The 21,768-nt window shown below is 37.5% G+C and overlaps 1 protein-coding gene across 1 annotated transcript in view; it reads left to right on the forward strand.

Annotated features, from left to right (window-relative positions):
- Window positions 1-21,768, forward strand: part of COBL (cordon-bleu WH2 repeat protein) — a gene marked incomplete at both ends in the record, with an annotated part of 183,717 nt that overhangs the window by 57,121 nt on the left and 104,828 nt on the right. The window contains one exon of the mRNA XM_081996446.1: window positions 3,119-3,202. Coding sequence (XP_081852572.1) covers window positions 3,119-3,202 — 84 coding nt within the window. The remainder of the gene's footprint in view (window positions 1-3,118; window positions 3,203-21,768) is intronic.

The following is a 21,768-nucleotide window of genomic DNA, read 5'->3' on the forward strand; positions in this document are numbered from 1 at the left end:
TCCACTTGCTAGTATTGCTTAGATTACAAAATGCGTTTATGAATGAACTGATGTAATATAGAATACATTAAGATATCAGGTACAAGTATCTTATTAACTCTTCTGTACATGGGCAATGATTTGTTTTAAGGCATTTGTATCTTCAGGAAGCTCTGTGCAGTCATGCTGTTGCCATCTCCAAGTCTGTAAAACCAATGAATCAGGTGTAGGAGAAATAACTTGCAGTACTAAAAGGAGTAATAAACTGAAGGATCGGTATCTGCTGGGGTGCTTCTTAGGCATTTTAAACTTTGTTTTTAATCTTGAGTTGGGAAAATTAAAAAAGAAATCTGGTATAAAATAATTTTCTTTGGTTGAGGTGCCTTTATGAAAAATTTGTCATTCATCACAGAAATTAAATACAGAAAAACTTTCTAATTCTAGAAAATATAAAAATACTGGGCTTTTAACGTGATACTTTTTGCATCCTTCACTACAAAGATCAGTGTCAACTGATTTTGATGATAAAGTATTTAATATTCTGGGTGTCAACATACAAAGAGAATTTTCTTTTGTCTGGTTTAAAAAGTCCTCCAAGGCTTTTGCAGTGAAATCATGAACTGTGTCTGATTACCTGGTACTAAGAAACATATGCTTGTTAATGGACTGGTGTTTCTCTTACCCTTCCAGTCTTTTCAGTCATGTTTTTAAAACTGAGAAAAATTTCCAAAATCTTTATTAGTTTTCTGCCCTTTTGATTATGATCAAATTTGGAGTGCTTTTGCTGGGCAATAGTTTCTTTTATGGACACTGGGAATTACTGTGTTGAAAAATCTCATCTGTCATGGATGCTGAACTACTCTTAACATCTGATAAAGGACACATGGAAACTATTTTATGAGATAGGAAGTCAGTCACTTTCAGAGTGTTTATCTTCTGTAAGAAAATATTTCCCATTTAGAAGGGAACAAAAGCATAACTGCAGCAATAATGCTGTTTCTGCCTGGAAGAAATCAAGTAAACAAGGGAGCTCAGCTTCAGCCTCTATAGAACATGCTGAGGGGCTGTAGTTCCTTGTGGAAGAACCAAATATGTCATAGCACACAATTTCTGCATTATAGTTAGTCCTCTGATTCCATTTTCCTGAACTTCGGTATGAAGTGTGTTCTCTTGGAGTTCTAACTCCTGAAACAGCTCAGATTTAACTTGTAAAGTATTTATGCTTTCACCCTTAGAAAAAGTTGCGATGAAGCATCCCAATTCTGTTGTTACTGCAGTGGGTTTCTCACAGCTGAGTTTGGGATGAGTGTCCCAAGATTGCAAACTCCTCTCTTTTTTCTTATCCTCTTCCTCATGCTTGTTAATCAGAGACATAGGAGGTGATACTCTGACGGTTTTTAAAATACAAATTTTAAGAGATGCTAAGGATATTCAGGATCAATTAACAAGTTACAAGTAGTATCTGATGTGGGAAAAAGTAGGAACTGTGCAAACAAGTACAAGAAACAGCTTCTAAATGTGAGGTAAATGTGTAAGTCTTTCTTGCTGTTAGTTCTGAAAAGTTCATTGCCTTTTCTTGGTCATTTCTTTACTAGACTCTTACTTTCAAATGACAAGTACTCTGTAGGAAAAGGAACTAAAACAACTGCTTTGCTTAGTCCAGCAAGAAACTTTTCAATACAAACCTCTAGGAGTTTGAATCCAAATAGGTGGAAGAATTACTGAGAACTGAAGAATAGTGCAGCAAACAGGAGCAAGCAGGTGTTAACTGGCCACAATACATCTGGCTTGGTGTTGTGGAAGATTTCTAGCAAAAACAGCAGTGAAACTGCTGGACAGACTTAGTTAGCAGAATGATGGCAAATTAATTAAGTTCTTTTATGAAAGGATTTGGTAGGTTTATGAAGGGATTATATGATGGGATGTCCTGGTATTTCAGGACACTGGAATCAAAGGCCCAGAGTTCCTCAACTCTGCTTTTTACAATTATTCTTACGTTTTTACTCCTCCACAAGACTTAAGTTGATTCTGCTTATTTATTTTATTTTTTCTTTGTTTGCATTATGATTTGCAGTGATTCTGCGTGTGTGTGTGTATGGATGTGGTCATTCATAGCCTGTATTTTAGAACTAGTTGATAGCAAGAATTGTCCAAAATCCTGCACAGTAGTAGCGCTGCAGAGTTGCGGGCATTTACAAAGGGAAGGCAATTTCTTTTGCAAGGGAAGAAAAGTATTAGCCTGTGTTGCAAACTGTCCTGGATCAGGTGTCAGCTGCACACTACAAGCCTACGCTCAGATTTCCATGCCCACACACATGCTTTCAGCGAGCTAGCTGAGAGAGAAAGCAATAATCATGGTCTGACAATACACTAGATCTAACTTTTTGAAAAAAAACTTTCTGCTCCATTAAAACCACCGTGACACAGAATGAAAGCAGAATCCTATTCTCATGGTTAATACAAATTTGTGAAAGTATTTCTTTGGTTAACTTTGTACTGGCAGGCTTAATGCCAGATCAGGTATCATCTTGTTCTCTCCATTCTAATTTTATGCTGGATCAGTTACCCTCTGTTCTCCCATAGCTGGCATAAAAAACATAAAGGTGGCATGAACTCCATGTCTTTTTGATGTGAAGTGTAGTCATGTGCCTGAGGCTAAATCCAGATCAAATTGGCACTGCTAAGCAATCCAGTAGAGCAGAGGTCCTGTGCAGACAATCATGGGATCTAGGCATAAGCAGGGTATATGCTAGCACACAGAAACAGTCTTGTCATTAACAGACAAGTGGCAGGGAAGAAGTTCTCTGCTTGTTCCCCTGTGTCTGTGGGGATAGCAGAGACTTGCAGTCTGATCCCTGGTGCTTCAGGAGTTGCTTACTACCCGTTTTCTTCCTTGCCTAAGAATTCTTCTGTTTCTTTACATTCTTGCTCTTAAATCTTACTGCTAATGGATTTCTTAAGGCCTCGCCTACATCAGAGAAATTTTGCAGACTACTTCATAGTTTCTCAGCAACTATGTCCAGAAATACTGAGACAGTTTGTCTTAGTTCTGTGATGAGGTTTGATGCTTTGCTCTGGCATGTTTTTGCTGTTTTTTTTCCTTTGCTGCTGCAGTGTAGGATACTTGTTTGTGTTGCAGACAGAAGAACACTTGAGGATGAACAGAGATTGTGGTGAGGAAGATATTTTTAGTTCTGCATCTACAAGTGAAGGAAGCTTGGATGTAAGTACTAACATGGCTTGTAGACGCTATTGCAATTCCTATTAGACCCTGCAGTTTGAATAACCAGAAATCACTGCTATTCCCAGTGCTTAGCCAAGTAGAAGTAGCTTACTTCTTAGCAGGCTTAGTTAAATTCGTGGACATTTCATGTATCTTGATGAACTCAAAATGCAATGCAGTCTTAAAATTTGCTAGCTTCACTATAAAGAAAGTTTCTTTCAAAGTTAGAATCTAAGCAGTTGTGAGCAAAAAGTGTTTTAACCAAGGACATAGGTGTTGTGACTGTAAGTCAGTGACAGTACTGCATGATGCTAGGGTATGTTTGCATATCGGTGACCTTTAGAGGAAGCTTTTTTCTTATAAAACCACAGTTCTCATTTTTATCCCTTTACATGTCTTCTGCAGCATGGCAGCATTTAATTTGTTTCTTAAGTAGCTTGGGGGTGGAAAGTACTTTTATTTTAAACACTGGAAATAACAGAAAGGTTTTTTGTTAAGTACTTCAGTAGGTTTTGGGTTACTAAAATGCTGTGAACCACTTACTGTCAGGCACTTAAAAACCTTTCTACTAAATTATGAGGATTTATGTATCTAATTAGGAAGTGTGAATCCTAAATATTTTTGTAAGGATCTTCTGGTGGATTAGTAATCATAATAAATGGTGTGTCTTTTTGTGACTTTTTTTTAATTACTTGGCTTTTTGTTTTCAAATCCTGGACAAGACTGTTAATGACACAATAGAAGCCTGAAATGCCGATGTTCAGCTCTGAATCCCCCTTTCACAAACAGGTATTTGGAAAAATAGTGCTGATCTGCAAAATGTGCAGCTCACTAGACACAGAGAAGGGTGACAGGAAAGTGTGGAAAAAATGTAGGAGTGAGAGAACAAATCCCAACTAAAAAGGATAATATAAAAGAAGTCAAAAGGGAGAAATAGATGGAGAAGTGATTGGCTGTGAGCTTAAAAAACACCTAACTCTGCAAATCTGTGAAGACTTCATAATGGAAGAGTACTGAAATAGGAAAGCTGCTTATGACACTAAAAATTTGGGTAACATTATGAAGATGAATGTTTTAGTGAGAAATCTCTATAAAGTCCTAGTACAGGGTGATTTAGGTAATTAAAATATACTAGGTAGAAGTATAGAAAAGCAATCACAAGCTCTGCCAAAATAAAATCATCTTGTAGTTTGTATTCACTGCCATTATATGTTAATCTCAGTATCTTGATAGCCCAGTAGTAGAAGAGGAGGAGGAGGAGGAAGGGGAGGGATTCCAAGAGAGGATATGAAAGTAGTTCAGGTACTCTGAACTGTGCTTTTACACTAGGATGTGGTGCTTTCCTCAGAAGAGAGACATCTCTTAATTTATTTTTGTAGGGAATCTTATAGGGCAAATCATAAATGAGGATCTTTTTATTTTCCTTTTACATTGATGGAAAAAAGTTTTCAAAACTGTCTTGGAGATGTAGCTTTGTCTTCTAAAGGTATAGGGAGCAAAGGGATCTTGAGGTTAAAAATGTTTTCTTTTTATTCAGTTACATGAACATGTCAGGGATTTTTTTTTTTCCTTTTCCTCTTAAGAGCAACTAATCTTCAAGAACAATGTACCCATTGCTCAGTGTTTACGTCTTTCACTTCTGGCTTGACACCTGTATTTGTGTGAGCACCGATCCTGCTAAGATATAAGTACATATCAACATAGTTCCATTTAATTTGGTACTATTCTATTAAAGCTTGCACAAGGTGTATAAAATAAGTCTAAGCAGCACAGAAGGTCCATCCTTCAAAGAGGCTAGATGGGCTTCAAGAAAAAAGTCAACAATTGTGAGGTCTTAGGTGAAAAATTCCAAAACATTGTAAACTTGGCATAGTTAGATGGCATAGATGACTCGTATTAACTTCAGATAAAATTCAAGTGGAAATGCCAATGAAAACACTTTATCATTTTTAAAATTCAGCTTAGCATTTCTTTATGGGCTAGACTTTGAGACCCTCAACCATTCTGAATAATTCTTTATTCCACTTGCTTAAAAGATACCGTCACTTATTTACTTCAGTGGAACTGAGTATCCTTATTCAAAGTAAGTGGTATCTTACATAGCCATACATCTGGAATACACATTTGGAGTTCATTACATAGAAGTTTCATTGAGCTAAGGTAGGACTTTTAGCAAAACGTCATCCAATAGAGGCTTCCTCTTTTGCAGTTTCCTCAGGTCTACTTTCTGTTGCTGTTTTGGGTCATCTTGGAAGTATTTTGCACTGCTATGCAGGAACAAAGCCAAAGCTTCAGATTCATTTCTGAAAGGAAAACAGTTTGCCATTGCCTTCAGCATAGTGCCAGGAGGTACACTGGCTGGATCAGGAAAATCTTTCTTGCCTATAAGGAAATAGGCAACTTGTGAAGTACTGCTGAGGTAAGGGCATGAACTTAGGCATGCTTAGTTTAAAAATCCTTTTCTCACTATTATGTGGTGGTGATGTGCACTGAATTGTAGAAGAAGTAATAATTCTATTCTGAGTATTGACTGGGTTTTTTTGAATGGAAGGAATGGAATACAGGTGTAAGAAATAAGAGATCCTTAGTATTTATTCAAGCACAAGTTATATTTGCCTTTTAACCACCAAACCATTCTCAGTGCCATATTTATCTAATTATTATTGGAATTATTAATGCTTGTAAAGATACTTTAGATTGTTGATGAGGAAGCAGATTTTCAAAGTCAAGATGGGAAAATCAACACTTATGCTTGAGGTGAAAGGACATTTGTTCACAGTATCAGCAAAAATAAAGGTGAAAAAAGAAGAATTTGTTAACACCTTAAAGAGTGTAAAAATGCAAGATAAGAATTCTCCATGACAATCCTCAGAGTGCAGCAGTTCATTATACCACATGTCAGTAAAGGATCTGGAATCTAATGGTGTATTGTAAATGAAAGCAGAAATCTTTTCCCTTAGTCTGTTCCAGTTTTGTGCTAAGCAGATGAGCTTCATATCCGGGTTAACTTCTCACAAATCAAATGCTATTGAAATACACTGGTGTAGAAATACAACACACAAAGCAGTTGGAAGTTGCAGCACAGTTAACCGTATTCTGCTTTTTGTGTGCCAAAGACAGATAGAGCTAGAATTTAGAACAGCTGGGGAGAAAAGGGGAGTTTAAGTAATCTCTGCCGCTTGGTGTCACTGTCCTCAAATAAACAGTTGATCGAGATGAAACCCGATATTTGTAACACAGTACTAAAATTAGCTGTTCTTATTTTTGGGGCCTTCGTGCTTTCATAAATCAAGGGTGAAAAAACACATCTCAAGTGCTGAACGACGTGTATCTCTCATGCGGAATTTGTTTATGTAATAAATCAGCTTGGGAAAAAGTATTTAGAAGTGCAGCCAGGGACACTTATCAGAGGATTTGAAACTTCAGCACAAAGTTTTATCACACGAGGTTTCTCTAGTTCAAACAAGGTTTCAGCAGAGCAATGTTAGAGGATTTTCATCAGGACCATTTTTTAAAAAGCTAGTTTTCAGTATATGTCTGAATGTAGGTGTTGTACATAATGGAATTGGTGAACCTAAATGAAACAGATAGTCCAGTAGTTCCCTGCTTAATGACTCTGCCATGACTATTATTATATATGTTAATGAACAAAACTATCAGTCATTTCAAATTTCAAACAGTTGTCATATAAGTTTAGAATATGTGTACTTTTTTTTTATTTCATAGTACCTGTATAATTGCGAGATCATGTTCCAGAAGAAAAATACTATATTAATGTTTGATAAAAGTCATCAAGACTTCTAGTGAATTAGTAACCTTGGCAGTCACTTCTTAAATTGTGGGAACAGCTATTTTCCCTGTAAAGGTTTTTTAAAAAAATCTATAATTTACTTTTTCAGGGCCTTATTTTTTCTTACTGTGCTCTTAACTTTTATGCCCTCATTGATAGTAGGAGTTATATCATTCATGATAATCTTTCCCAATTCAGAAGTGGTTGGAAGAAGGATCAAGTACAGTTATGCAAAAGTGACTGGAAATGTGATTTCTCTTCCAACCATGTCAGGTCCCAGGTGATCAGTTAATACCATCTACTGTCAAGGATTTCAGCTCACATGGCCAGGTACTGTTTAGGGCAGTAGGAATGAGAATATTGCCCATGTCATCTAAATGGAAGTTAACAAGCCTTCTACTTCTAATATTTCCTTGTGTGACAGTCACATTCACTTTAAATTCCTGTTCTCGTGTTCTTGCTTCTTGGTCTCTTGGCAATGCTTAGGATGATGTTGGTTACATGTGTTTATTTCTACTAGCAGGGTCCAATCCTGGGATAGCTTGTTGCATTTTATACAATTAGAGCTGTCTATGTAAGCTGTCAAATGCATAGGTTATGATCTGGCCTTGAAACAATTTTGCTTAGTGTGATTTTGTTTGCAGAATGTAAAACTCAACAAACTAAGTATGGAGAGTTGTCTAAATATTATAGGAGACTGGCCTGTCCCCACCAATCTTCCGTTGTAGGGTGCCTGTAAGCCAGTAGTTAGATGCCAGAGGATGATGCTAGGGAAGATACAGTATAGTTATAAATGTTTTCAGTTGTGCAGCTGCTACTGTGATTAAAAGAAAAATAGATTTATTACATACCAGATATCGCAGGATAAGGTTCACCATCACAGTAGAGTCAGTTTTATTTTTACATCTTGTGATACTGTCTTGGAAAAAAAATTATTTTCTTGTTAACTTTTCTTGGTAAGAAGAAAGGTTTGCCAGAGCCAACTGGCTTGTGACTGGCATTCAGGGAATTCCAATAGGTAATAAGTGTGACAATGATCAGCTTGCTTTCTCCGTGTCTACTGAGGGTAGGACAGGAAGTAATGTGCTTTACATATAGCAATGAAAATTTGACTTAGATATTAGAGGGGAAAAAATCTGACTGCATGGAAGTTTCACAAGGGAGCAGGTTATTAAAGAGACTGTGAAATCCTTGTCATCACCTAATCTGCAAAACCTCAAAAAATGTCTAGAGGATGAGCTACATATACTTGATTCTGTCTTGGAGCAGAGGGATAGATTAGGTGGACCGTGGAGGTGCCTTTTCAGCCAGTGGCTGCTGAAGAGATGCAGCTGTACCTATCTCCTTTTGTGGTGTGCACTTACAGGATATTAACTGTCTTCGCTCATGTGAATCACAGATACTTTTACATAATATAACATCCTTAGATTTTTCTTACAGTATGTGATAGCAGAAGGTAAGAGCTTGAAACAGTGGCTGCCTGCCACAAGAATTCAAGTTCTTGCTCAAAAGTGTGGTGTTAGTAGACTTCTTCAAAGAAAAGGTCCTTGGAGTTAGTTTAAAAAAAAAAAAAAAATCTCAGAACCAGCTGAACTACTCTGGCTAAAAAAAAAAAAAAAAATAGCCTGAGGCAGACACCTGGAATGGAAAGTCTCAGCATCTATGGTTAAAGCATGGTAAAGTTACAAGCTATTAAAAACAGTATCTGGTGAAGAGACATGTCGGCTGACCCCTGTTCTGTCTGCGCTGCTTAGCTTGTACTACCACAAGATTGCCAACTTCATGCATTCAAAAATCACTTGTCAGCTCTTGCCCTTACCACACAAAAGTGGCTTAAGATCATGAGATTTGAAAAAAATGATTTAGGGTGGACTTCCCTTCTCTCCATTTGGCTTCTGAGCATTAGGCTTGTAGAGGTCACATTTCTAAACATTTTTTTGTGACTATGAAGGTTTTATTAAAAACAAAAGACTTATCATGCAGTCATTGGTTGCCAGAACCTGCATCTTTACATGAAATTGCATGGTTCAGAGTAAAATCATCACAATGCTTTACATTCAAGTTGGTGCTTTTAAAAAGATGGCTTGGAAGCTTCAGTTCCTGCAGTGGTTTTTGCAGGACATTTTGAAGGAAATAGTCTCAAGAAAAATTCTGAAATGAATAGAGAGAAATGGATTAAGTAGAATCAAAAGGCTTAAGTGGGACCATAACTACGAAAGGAACTGGGCACAACCATGCCTGGCAGTGCCTGTTTTCGGTACCCAGCAGCATGGGCTTCTGTTGGACACTGGATCTAAGATCCCAGAGTCAGATTTCCCAGGTTCTGAAGCCACTGAGATCTGCACAGCAGGAGTTGTACATTAAACTCTGCCCATCTTCTGTATCTGCTACCTTCCTCTGCTCAGGACTGAAACCTTGAGTCGGCTGCTAGATTTAGGTATTTAAAGCTGTTACTCTAAAAGCTTACCACGTACCACTGTTAGCCAAAATGTGAGTTAAGTTCAGTTCTCTTCTCTGCTTTTAGAGATACCAGCCAATCTTCTATCTCTCTCAGGACCATTACTGAGAAAATTATTTTATTATGAAAACCAAAATACTTGCTGGGCTGGAGAATGCCTGGAACAAAGCTGTGAGGTATTCTTGATGTGGGAAGCACCCTTTTGTAAAAATACCCAAATATTCAGTGACTCAGAAAGAGAGAGAAAGAGCAAGCTTAACTGTTCAGACCAGTAACAAAATAACTTAAGTGCGGTGGCAGCTCTGGGTTCCAGTGCCAGCGCCAGAGATGTTTTTCTATTTTTAATGCTAAGAAGATGTTAGATCCAGCAACTAAGTAGTCACTGAAGATAGAACTGGAGGAGCCAAATGGCTGTTGCTCTGTGCCCAGATGAGTGCGCTAATCTCAGTCTCTTTCTAGCTAAACTCATATTCATGTCCTTGAACACAGAATTATCTCACTCTGCTCACAAGAAGGGGAAGTTTGTTTTTTCTCAACTAGAATAAGGTTTTGAACCTGGATTTACCACATTCTTACTGAATCATTGAACTTGGGGCAGGGGGAGGACAAGGCAGGAGAGAGGCATAGCTGCCTTTTCTAGCAGTTATGTTTTTTTGTGGAGCCAGGTTTCTCAGTTGTGCGCACCTATTGGATCAAGCTTCTTGGCTGATGAAGATGGAGAGATTTGCCAATCTTATGGATCCTGATGGAGTTTAGGCAGGAGGTTAGAAGCATAGTTTCTCAGCAGTTTTCACACTCAGCATGCCCAGAAGCAGAATTTAGGCACCAAAATGGGAGTAAGCACGTCAGAAAGTTATGTGTCAGGCTTATTGAAGGGAAAGCACAAGGTGGTGTGAGTTAGGGAGGCCCAACCTAACAGGAGCATGGTAAGTTAGGTTAGTGTGAGGCAATTCAGCTTCCAGACCTGGACTGCATGGCATCGTTCTCTATACTGTAGATGTACCCAGTCGGTCTGGAGTAAGTTGGCTCAGATATCTCCCTCGGATGTTTAATTAAGACCTAGTGACACACCCTTAACCACCCAAATCCTTTTATGTCTGATTCATCTTTTGTTACTGATTTCACTGAAAAGTTCTGAAGTTAACTCACTGGAAAAAATAGAATAAAGCAGCAGCTAATAAGACCAATGGCTTTTAATTTGCATTAATAAAAGGACATTAAAAAAAAACCCAAAGACAAACTTAAATTCCATTTGAGATTTTTCTAGTGACATCTCAACCACTTGGGCTTTGCTTGCTTGGTATTTAATATTACCAGAGCCCCTTAATAGTGTATAATAGCCTTTTAATTCATATTCTGTCATAATTTATTCAGCATATTGTTCTTAGTGTAACTGGCAAGCATGTGGTGGTGTGGAAAATACCATGTTTAAAGAAAAGTTTATCCCAGGATCAGGCTTTTCTGCAACTGGATAAGCAGAGATGTAGTTTCTTTAAAAAAGTCTTCCACATATTTCTGTGTACATAAAATGCTTTTTGTGTTTAAGTTTGGGATGGTCTGGGAATGAGTCAGGGAATTATTAATTCCACTGCAAAGTACATTTCTGTTTGATTTAATGATGGATATCCAAAATATTTCTTGTAAAGCTTTCCAAATGTAACTACTATAATGAAAGGATTAGTGTGTATTTATGCCAATGCCCTTTAGTAGATGAAATCAGAAATGGCTAATTGTATGTCATCAACTCCATATTTCTAATATACAATGGAAATTTTTTTCAGACAGTAACACCTGTTTTTGTAGTGGCATAATCTGAATCACATAGATTTATTATATTAGTCTAACATATCCTATTACCATATGTAGATTTTAGATACAGTGAAGATTTTTAACACCAGTTAAGGTATAATTTCTTTTCTTTTGCAAACAATTTCTGAGGCATGAGCGCTAATAGGATTTGGTTCTTTTCCAGCCTCTTCTGTGGACAGTGAAGACTCGATTTCATTAAAAGTAGTGGCAAACAATAACATTTCTTTTAATTAGATGATCTCATGATTTCCACACATATTTGTTCTGTGCATTATTGTTCGTTGGCAAAACTGAGCTGCTTGGTAGCGTGTGAAACCGTATGTCTCAATAACATCTTATGGCAGGTGAGGGAGGATTTGCAAAACAACATTTGCTGACAGGACACAATGCATTTTACTTTGATGGAGAAGTTTTCCTAAGTGAACCTTATGGCTTAATTCTCTCATGCAAAGTCAAACCTACATGAGGCTCCCTTTAACTCAAAGAGGAGTTACATGTATGAAGCAAAGACCACATAGCACTAAGTACTGTGTGTGCTGCTCAATTGTTCATCACTACAAAAAGGGACCTTCTAATGCCTCTAGTCCCTGTAGCTGTTTCACGTTCGTTCTTCTTTTTTAACAAACAACTGTTAAATTAGGTTTTATTGGTCTTTTATGTGCAGCTCCAGTATTGATCTTCCCCTTTGAGCTTAGCAGCAATGACTACAAATAATTTCAAACATTGCTTTTTCTCTTACACTCCAGTGTTCTAATATTTCATTTGAATTCTCAGTGGCAATTTGGGACACATCCTGAAGAGGGGAAAGAGTGTGACAAATAGCTCTTTAAAGACTCTTAGCATGAAGTAGTAATACCTTCAGTCAGATCCATTTTCCTGAATTACTATTTTTTTAATATCACTTACACTTTTAAGCAGTTCTCAGAATACTTGGGGAAACTAAGGAAAGCATTTCTGGTTTAATAAATGGTTAGCTGGAAGGCCAGAAGAGAAAGCAGATCAAGGCATATAGCAAGACATAGCCCTGCAGAGATCTTAAACAGGTGAGTAGCTGTACATGTAGGAGTTGGACCCACTGACTTTTTCAGTGTCATACCAAGCAGCTGTTGAAGTGTTTTGCTGGTTCAGTACCTCAGTGACCTGGTGAGAGAGCCAGGTGCGACCGATGTCTAGGACATGAGCCATGTAGGCAGTCTATGAAGTATACTGACATAGCAAGATGGAGAGATTACCAGTAGATTTATGATTGTTAGTGTTTGGTTCCCCCACACCACCCTCCACACCACCCTCCTCTGATTATAACAGTTTCTTCCTTCCATCCTAGCAAATGCTCAGATACACATGTTGATTTTGATCTCTGCCAGTTTCAGCACAGCGATGGTGTGATTTCATTGACTCTAAATGGAGCTTGTTCTGATTTACAGTTGTTTGCATAGGACAAGAGTTAGGGCAGTAAAGTGCACTGTGGAGGTTTGCCTTGTAAAAACCTAATGGCAATGGATTTGACAGAAGCGGGAAGGGAAGAAGAAACATTTAAGACTATTTATTAATCAAGGATTCCAGCAGCAAGGCTTTTCTTTCGTTGATTCTGGCAAACGAACAGATGAGAGATACTGTGCAGAGACCATTTCTGCACAAACAGAGAAAGCCCTTCAAATGTAAACATTTGAGCAGCTGGCATGGGAGATTAGTGCAGCAGCGGTGGGAGGGGGGTAATAGTGGATAGTGGTGCTGTTTAAATTTAACAAATGTTAAACAAGGTCCTTGTACTAGTTTAAGGGTTACAGGTCAGAAAGACAATATCAGCTAAAAATACTGGCAATTGTACAAGTCAAAGTCATTAACTAGTACTTAATTAAAAGCAACTTGCCTTTCCAAAGTTCTGACACCTTCTCCCCTGCCCCGCAAAATAAAAAAATAATTTTAAAAAGGTTTTTAGTAGAAAATATCCTATGCAACCTGTCTGAATTAAGAAAAAAACCACTTTATCCATTATCTGTAGAAAGGCAGCGCTTTGAAATGTCTTAAAGTTTTTGCTTTGGATTGTGAACTGTCTTAATATATTGTTCTACTTTTCATTTCCTGTGGCTGAGCGATGCAGTAGTGTAGGGTCTGTTAGCTTTGTAGACATGTGTTCATATGCTGTTTAACATCATCTGGGGGGGTACGTTTTGGTTTTTTAAACCCTTGCCAAATAGTTACACAACTAGGCTGTATATCAGGGTATCTGATCATGCATTGCTTTTTTTTTTTTAGTTTGGATTTTTAACTTGCATTTTGATCACACTTTTAAAACAACTCCTTACCTATTGGTTGTGATCCGATTCATGAGTGTTTTGTTGGGGATGCTTTAGTTTCTTCATTTCTTTAGCAGTAGAGCCTGAAGTATGGGTATCTGGAGCCAAATTTTATATTTAAAAAATCAGAGCTATGCTTTCTGTGCTGGCATTGTTATGATTTTCATTGAGTTTGAAAGTATACCGAAGAAAAAGATTTCCTGGAGAAATGACAGCAGCAGCAGAGTTTAGAGCATAACTGTCTTTTGACATCATAAAGTTAGAGTGGCCATTGGAGACTTGATGCAGAACTCACTAGAGCCAGTGGAAAAATTCTTGCTGGTTTCAACTGGCTTTGGACCATGTCCTTTATGAGTTGTTAGCCGTTATCTACGCTAGGCCATTTAAAAATCATTCTTTCTTGTGCTGCTTAAGGTTCTCTTTTGAATGGACAAAGATCTTCTGACACTTTTACTGTCATCTTTGAAAATATAAGACCTTCATTCCTTTTTGATGGACAGTTGACACAGATAAACCCCTTGAAGTTGCTTAATTTATAGAGCATTTTCTCACTGGGGAAGGAGAAAACCCCAAAGTAAACAAGTTAAGTCTTGTAGAAGATGAATTGCAAACAGTGGCCAAGGAAGGGAGTGGCTTTCACCGACCAACAATTTGTTGCAAAAGCAGGTTTTTCTTTATCTGAAGCAGTGCATACCCAGGGAAGTAAGGAGAATTCTCAGCACTGCTTGCCCTATTTAAGATATAATTGTGCCAGTGAAAGTCCAAGTGTAGGTACATGTTGGATCTATTTCCCCATTTTTTAACTTCAGTGTCAGTTAAATTTGGGATTAAGGTTGAAAAGTTTCTGCCACAGCTCCTCATTGGGGACTGCACTCCAATGGATTTGAATACTCTAGTCTGTGGAAATAAGTAGATTGAAGAGCTGTGATTTCTTAGTATTTCACACTAAATTCAGAAAGGAAACAAGGCTATACACAATGGGAAAATTAGATTTTTAGGAATAACAAACGTTCACAAGTCAAGCTATGGTGTCCTAAGGATATAGTACTGAATTTTTAGACTTGGGGAAACATAGTTGGCTATTACTATAGCCAGCTGCAAAGGAAGATATACTACAAAGGAAGATAAAGATACTAAATTTTATATATATATATGTGTATATATAAAGTGGGAAAAGGCTGAAGTAGCTTGGGCTCCAGTACAGCTGTACTTCCAGTCACTTTGCAGTATCCTATATTCTCACTTCACTTTTATGTAGAAGGTAGGCTAGCCTAGACAAAGGTCAGCATTAAAAGCATATACTCAGAATAGGAAAAAAATAAAAGGCCAAGGATGTTTGAAGTAATGTTTTACTATAATTCCATGAAAATTCAAAGGGGGGTCTGCTTCTTTATTCTTAACCTGTCCTTCTGTGCTCAATTATTGAACTTGAATTATTGTGACTTTTGCCAGCATGTTCATGATATTGATTATTCTCCAAAGAGGATAGCCTTTGGAGAATCCTCCAGGTTGGAGAGGAAGCTTCAATCTGAATTTCATGCTCTTGCAAGATTCAGATCCTGAAAGGAATTTGCTTGTGGTTTCCTTGGAGTATAAGCATATGCGTTTTCTATCCAAATTGTTATCTCCTTTAGTGGGACAAGCTTAATTTCTGTAGGTATTGATCTGTAGGTATTACAAAACAGAAAATAGATGTGTGTGACACCCTGGATATGCTCTATCCATTGTCTAGCATGAGAGTGTTGCCTCTAAACCTTCTCTTCACCCCTGCACTACTCTGACCACTGATGTTGATTTGGGACTAAATATTCATTTCTTATAATTCAAAACAGTTCGTGACATCAATACCTCAGCATCAAGCTATGAGCATGATGTGTGTGAGTTTGTCTTTTGTTTTTGTCTTCTGTAGCAAGCTGTCCTAACTCCTCAAAGGACTGGTCCACTTCAGTGCCGTTACTTGCTGCCAGAAATTGTCGGCATGGAAGCTGCAGATACAGTTTGGCAGCTTGATTAGGCCACCCCTTAGCGTTTCAGACTCAGCCTGTTGTACTCAGTGTGTGTAAGTATCTGTACATACACTCACAAACATGCGTACAGACGTCTGAAAGAGCTAATTGAAGTAACAAATTTTGTGTGTGTGTACGTACCTATGTTTGTATGTAGCTACATGCATGTACACACACAGGTTGTGTACACACACAACGTGTGCATCCAGACATCTGAAAGAGCTAATTGAAACAGTAAAATTCCTGGCTGTTGACTTCTGATTCATGTTGCTAGAATCCTCTTAGTAACTCTGTAATTAGGATTTGTGTTAAGATTTACACTAATTTCAGAGCTCAAAAGCTGATTTGTTCTTCTAATTTAAATTTCAGAATCTTCAGAGGTTGCATTTTTTTTCAGTAATATTTCTGGCAGTGTTTTATCATTAAAAAGTGTAAAGCTTCCTTTTTGAAAATTTGCTTTGACAGTTGGATGATTTTATTTGTCTCCCTCTAGGTAAACACCTACAGTTACTATAGACTTCAAAGGGAAAAAGTAGTTGCACAACTTCATTCTAAATTAACAAAGTATTTGTGTGGGAATTGGATTATAGAGACTGGAGCTAGAAGTCAGTTCCCTGAGCTTGAGTAAATCAGATCAACTCCTTTGACTTTAGAGAAGTTCTGCAGATCTTGGTGAAAATTTGCCTTTGAATTTCAGTGTGGATTTTCTCCATTCATCAACAGCTATAATATGTAGAGATTTTTCTGAGGCCAAAACTCATACGTGTCAGAATACACTTTCATTAAAATGGGGGAAAACCACTTTTTAATTTAACTGGAATAAAAACACATTCAGGAAAAAAAAGAAATTATTTCTTCAAAACCAACCAAACACACACCCAAAAAACTCATGCCAGGAACTATTCCATTCCTAATCCATCCTATCATCTGATCCCCATAAAAATTGGCTATGCACACATTAGAGCAGATATTTTTAAGATTCTGTGTTTTATGCAAAGTTTCCATCTCCTCCTCCAGAATAAATTGGCGTATCTACAACGAAAATATATTGAAGGTGATCAACTGTAGTAGTTTGATAGTTCCTATATGTTAAAAGAATTTATTGCAGCAGCAGTTCTTCTCAGTAGTTTTTTCAAAATATTTTGAATTTCAGAAGGACATATATTGCAATATAACCTCTGTCTTCTGTGAACCAAACACATTGGCTGATTGATTTAAAAGAACTAGTAAGCCTAGAGAAAATAAACTCATGTTGCAATGAGTTCATTTAGCTCAAGACCTCTGATCCTCTTTGTGGTTATTTATGATTGATGAATGCTTAATACCAGTGGCAGTTATGAAAATGTCTTTTTTGCTGTTGTTGGTCTTTGACGTTTGAACTCCCTGTTTCCTGAAGGCTGTTGCCAGACCATTAATAAAGACAGATTTTAATTTTCATCTTAGATGTTCAACACTATTTGATTGACCTAATCTGTTTTTACATAGTGTAAAAGTGTAAGTGAAAGGAGAAACCAGCTTTCTCAGACTAACAAAAATTTGGCTTTTTCCATCCTCACTCTTCCAAGATTGCTTTCACTAGATCTACTGATGGCCTTCGAAGGCCAAGTGTAAATGGCCTCTTTTCAGATGTTCTTTCCTTGTTTTCCATCTGGCTTGACATTTTTCTGTCATCTTTCTATACTGGGATTGAATTCAATTTTGGAGTCCATGTGAATTTTCCTCTGTAATTCTTTCTTCTTCAGGTTTCTTTAAAACACAGTTTTCCATTAGGGTCTGTCATTGGTTTTTAGACCTCTCTTGATATGTTTAAAGTTATTTCTTTGGTTGTTTTCTTCCATTCTGCCTCATTTCATGTCTTTGTATGTGTTAAATCTCTACCACAGAAATATTTGTTACAAATTCACAAGTCTATTTATGAATCCCCTTTCCTTTCCTTTCAGTACTTTACCAGTTTGAGTTCTGTCTGTGTGACTTTTCCCCCACTGTCTTCATGTCAACAAGTGAGCGTTAACATCTCCATCTTTCTGGGCTAACATGTGAGCAATCATTTAAGTTTTCTTAGAGAATATGGTTTCTGTTGTGCTCAGTCTCCTTAGTTCCTCGTTCCTTCCCCAGGATATGAGCCAGTACTCTATCATCACATTTACTGACGTCTTCTGCTTTTTGCTTTGTTCCTCTCCTTTTCCAGGTTTTTGTCTTCGAACTTCTGCAAGGACTTCATCTCTGGTCAAATCTGGAGAACATACTCACTTCATTTTTTGCCATGACTGTGTTTTTGCCTCCCTCCTTGCTTCTTCCTGTGTTCTTTCTTACTTCTTTCTCATCTGCTTTACCAAGAGACTTGGTAGTGTTTTCCACATTTTTTCCTATTTCCTTTTATAATTCACCAAACTCCCTGCACATCTCTTGTTACAAGCCCATCTTCTGTCCCCATTTGATGAGACATTTAATCTCAAATAGGTAGCCTTTTTCTTTTTTGATAAGCTCCTCTGGGTTTTTTTGGTCTGGCATAGTATGTGACAAAAATTTTTCTTTGTCATCTATCTATTGCACTATCAGGTAATGATACGCTTATTTAGCATACATGCACGTAGCTGTCAAAAAAAATTATAAGTGATGTGAGTAGCTGAATTTGCTGACTGCCTGTTTTTTGTTAGCCATTCCCTTTTGGGAATATTTTGAATTTAATCTTTCTCCCCATATTGCCTTTACGTATTTGTATTTTTGACAGTTACGAAAAATCTATTTTCAAAATATGGTCTTTTTTTTTATAGGCTGACAAATTTTGGCAGTGCACTGTGACAAAAAGAGTTGGACTTGTGGAAGATGACTTTTTAGTAGTCTAACCAGGAAGATGTAAATCATCCCTGAGAGGGTGCATTTTATATATAAATCAATTCTGGTATTTTCCCAGAACGATATTAAAAAAAGAAGGGGGGGGGGGGAAGACGACAGCATTCTAGCAAATGAGACACAAAGTTGTCCACACGCTTCTGAAAGTCAAGATAAATCATTTTACACTTGTATGAAATGCAAATAAACCTCATCCTAAGCATCTGCCAGCATCCCAGACTGTCACTCGTGGTTCAGCCTGACTTGAGAATTCACTTCAGAGTGTGTCTGCAGGCTGCACACCAACCTCTCACCCGAGTGACGGCCAGTAAAGTTTCGGTTAAACTACCAAGTAGCATAGAAAATATCTGATGCAGAAATTATTTCTATGCTGTGATCACTTTGTCTCACTAGGCTTTACAACAAAAGCAAGAATATTTACATTTTGGGGATATTTGAAATGCATCTGTCATCCAGAAATTTTAAAAAAGCACATGCTTTGTCTGCTGTCATTTAGCCTGATGGTATCCAGTGCATAGTGCAAGGGCATGAAGGAAGTTGGCATGTTCTGGAAGCTTCTGCATATATGTCTATGATTTCTCTGTGATGTGTCTGTCACCTTAATGTGTTATTTTAAGGCATTGGATGTGCATGTGTTTTTTAAAAAACATGGTGATTTTAGTATATCTACTTACAAAGATACCTGTAATGCACACACGCTAAAGCTTGTGGTTATTTCATGGATGTCGTTGGATTTATGCCAATGGTGAAATATCTTCTAATAATTTTATGTTTCATAGCTTTTCAGCTGTATTTCTGGAAATTGAGAATCTGGTGGAAAGTAGAATATTAACTGGAATATTATCTGGAATATTAAGTGGGAAACATGCCGGCTCGTGTGGTTATGAGCTGAAGTTTGCTTTTTTGAATGTACACCTACTTCCTTTGCCAATCATGTTTGTGTAGAAAAGAATGTTTAGCAACCTAAGTTTCTTTCATTTGTGGCTATATAGCTTTAGATTTCAGTAAAACAATTTTTTATCCTTCGTAGGATACACAGTGACAGCAATTAAACAAATTATGCATTAGAAGGATTTGTAGCAAGTGTATTTTCACTGCACTGAGTTGAGGCTGACTTGTCATTGCTAACAGCTGTAAATCAAAGTAGGTATGTTTCTCTTCTTTTTAACAAGTTCCTCAGCAATAATTCACAAGGTCCACAGGATACGTGCTTGCTGGTTACTGCAATGACATCAACGTGCAGATTGATAGGAGAGGACACAAATGATGTATGTGTGCCTTCTAAACACTGACTAATACGCTTCAGTCTCTCATTAGCGCCAGGCAGCATGCTGTCTGTTCCCACCCTCTGAGTTGTTGAGACATGGCTCTGCATTCTTTCACTTTGTCCCACCATTCAGAAAGGGTAGTGTCTACCCTTTCCTGTCAAAAGAGGTTATTTTTGCGAATTCTGTTGGGATGCTACTTTTCTTAAAAACTATGAATTTTTTTGCAACACACTGTCACTTAGAAGAGATGATACAAGCACAAGTGTCAATCAAGCTAGCATTTATCCTCTTTTTCTGCATGTATTGCTGTGATAGAAAAAAGGCATTGCATCCATTTGCCTTGATACTATGACTGTCGTCTTCATTCCATCAGGGACACTTCCTCAGGTTGACATGAGTGATTTTGGGCAGCAGTAATAGACAAAGATTTTGTTAAGCATGAAGAGTAGCGTGACTTGCAAAAAACTGAAGAGTGAAATATGGAAACAGGAGAAATAATTTAGAGGAAATACACTGAATTTTAAATCACCAGAGGTGGTTCAGAAGCTTCTATACTCAAAGCATTGAGGAATCACATCTATCATAAAATCCTGAAAAAGTATGAATGATTTGACATTCTCTGAGTTACTTGAACATTGTATTATACATTGGTGAATTCATAGTTCTGTGTTCCACCGCTTTATATGTGCCATGGTAGTTCATTCACTTTTGGAGAACTCAGATCAAATTTATGATCTCACACTGGCTGAATACTGAGGGAGGTGGTAGTAGTAGGTGATACTGATATTAGCAGTTAGGCTCGGGTTTACTGTATCTGACTCTATATTTGCAAGAATTTACAGACATGTTCATGTTTAGCTGGAATGCATGTATTCCCAATCCATATTTCCTAACCTACTAATGATTTGAGTAAAAAGTTTATGTTCCTAAACATAAAATACTTGACTGTTCATAAAAGAGTAATCAATTTATTTGTGATTTTTGCCATATTCATCCAGTATCCATCTGATTTTCTAATGGAAAAGGAATTTTGTGTATTGCTTCACGCACAAGAAGTATAACAAAAACTAAAGAAGATTCTTGGAAGCTCTCTCTGGTTGGGCACCCTCTTTGTCCTCAGTGTAGTGCACGAGGCTTCAGTTAATACCCACACTTGTTGCCTCCTTAGAAATTCAAACAGTGAATCTAAGCCCCTTAGTCTATTTGGGAAAGCTTTTCTCCTGAAGGCTTCCACTTTTCTTGTTCCCTCACTTGGGTGGTTGTTCTTTCAGCTTTTCTACTGGGAATGACGTTGGAAACCATAGGAGGTGCAAAGTGAATGTAAATTAGTTGGAGATGGAAACCAAGGTTGTGCTCCTAGCTGTAGATACATAGAGATACTTTACATCACATGACCTTACCTAAGTGAGGACAAGAAGTAATCAGATAAACTTCTAGGAAGGGAAATTATAGTTAAGGTACAAGGGAAAAAATTCTAATTATAAGGATAGTTAAGCAATAAAACAGCACAATTGCGGATGTTGTGGACCTGTGTCATAGGAAGGTTTTAGTAACCTCTGCAGGGATACATTGGTCATGCTACTTCAGTGCTGGGAGATAAAGTAGATGACTTTGTAAAGGACGTGACCTCGTTGCACCTGGCACTGCTAGGATTTCTGATCAACAAACTTTGTACTAAAACAAGAGGAATGTGGTCAGCCATGGTGAGGGAGAACTGGCAGGAGCACAGGAGAGAGAAAGTTCTCAGGCATTTCTAATTCTGGCTGTATAAGTTCTGGTATCCACCAAGTAGGCCCTGACCACAAGATCTGGAATTGCTAGCTAGATACTATAATAGCCTTATACATAAGATAGCACTGTAGTTGTACAAACTTCAAAGTATACCTCAAAACTTTCAATGTTCTACTGTAAAAGCCTACGTGTCAGACATACAAAGTCAACATGGTACTGCCTGTACAAGTTACTGTTGTGGAAATTAAATAGTTGCTTCTCCTTTAATATCCTGGTGGGTAACCAGATAATTTCCTACCAATAGCAAAATGCAATGAGATAATAAAACAAACAGACAGTAAATTGCATAAATGC

This window comes from Phaethon aethereus, assembly GCF_964289735.1.
Source record: "Phaethon aethereus genome assembly, chromosome: 2".
Classification (NCBI taxonomy): domain Eukaryota; kingdom Metazoa; phylum Chordata; class Aves; order Phaethontiformes; family Phaethontidae; genus Phaethon; species Phaethon aethereus.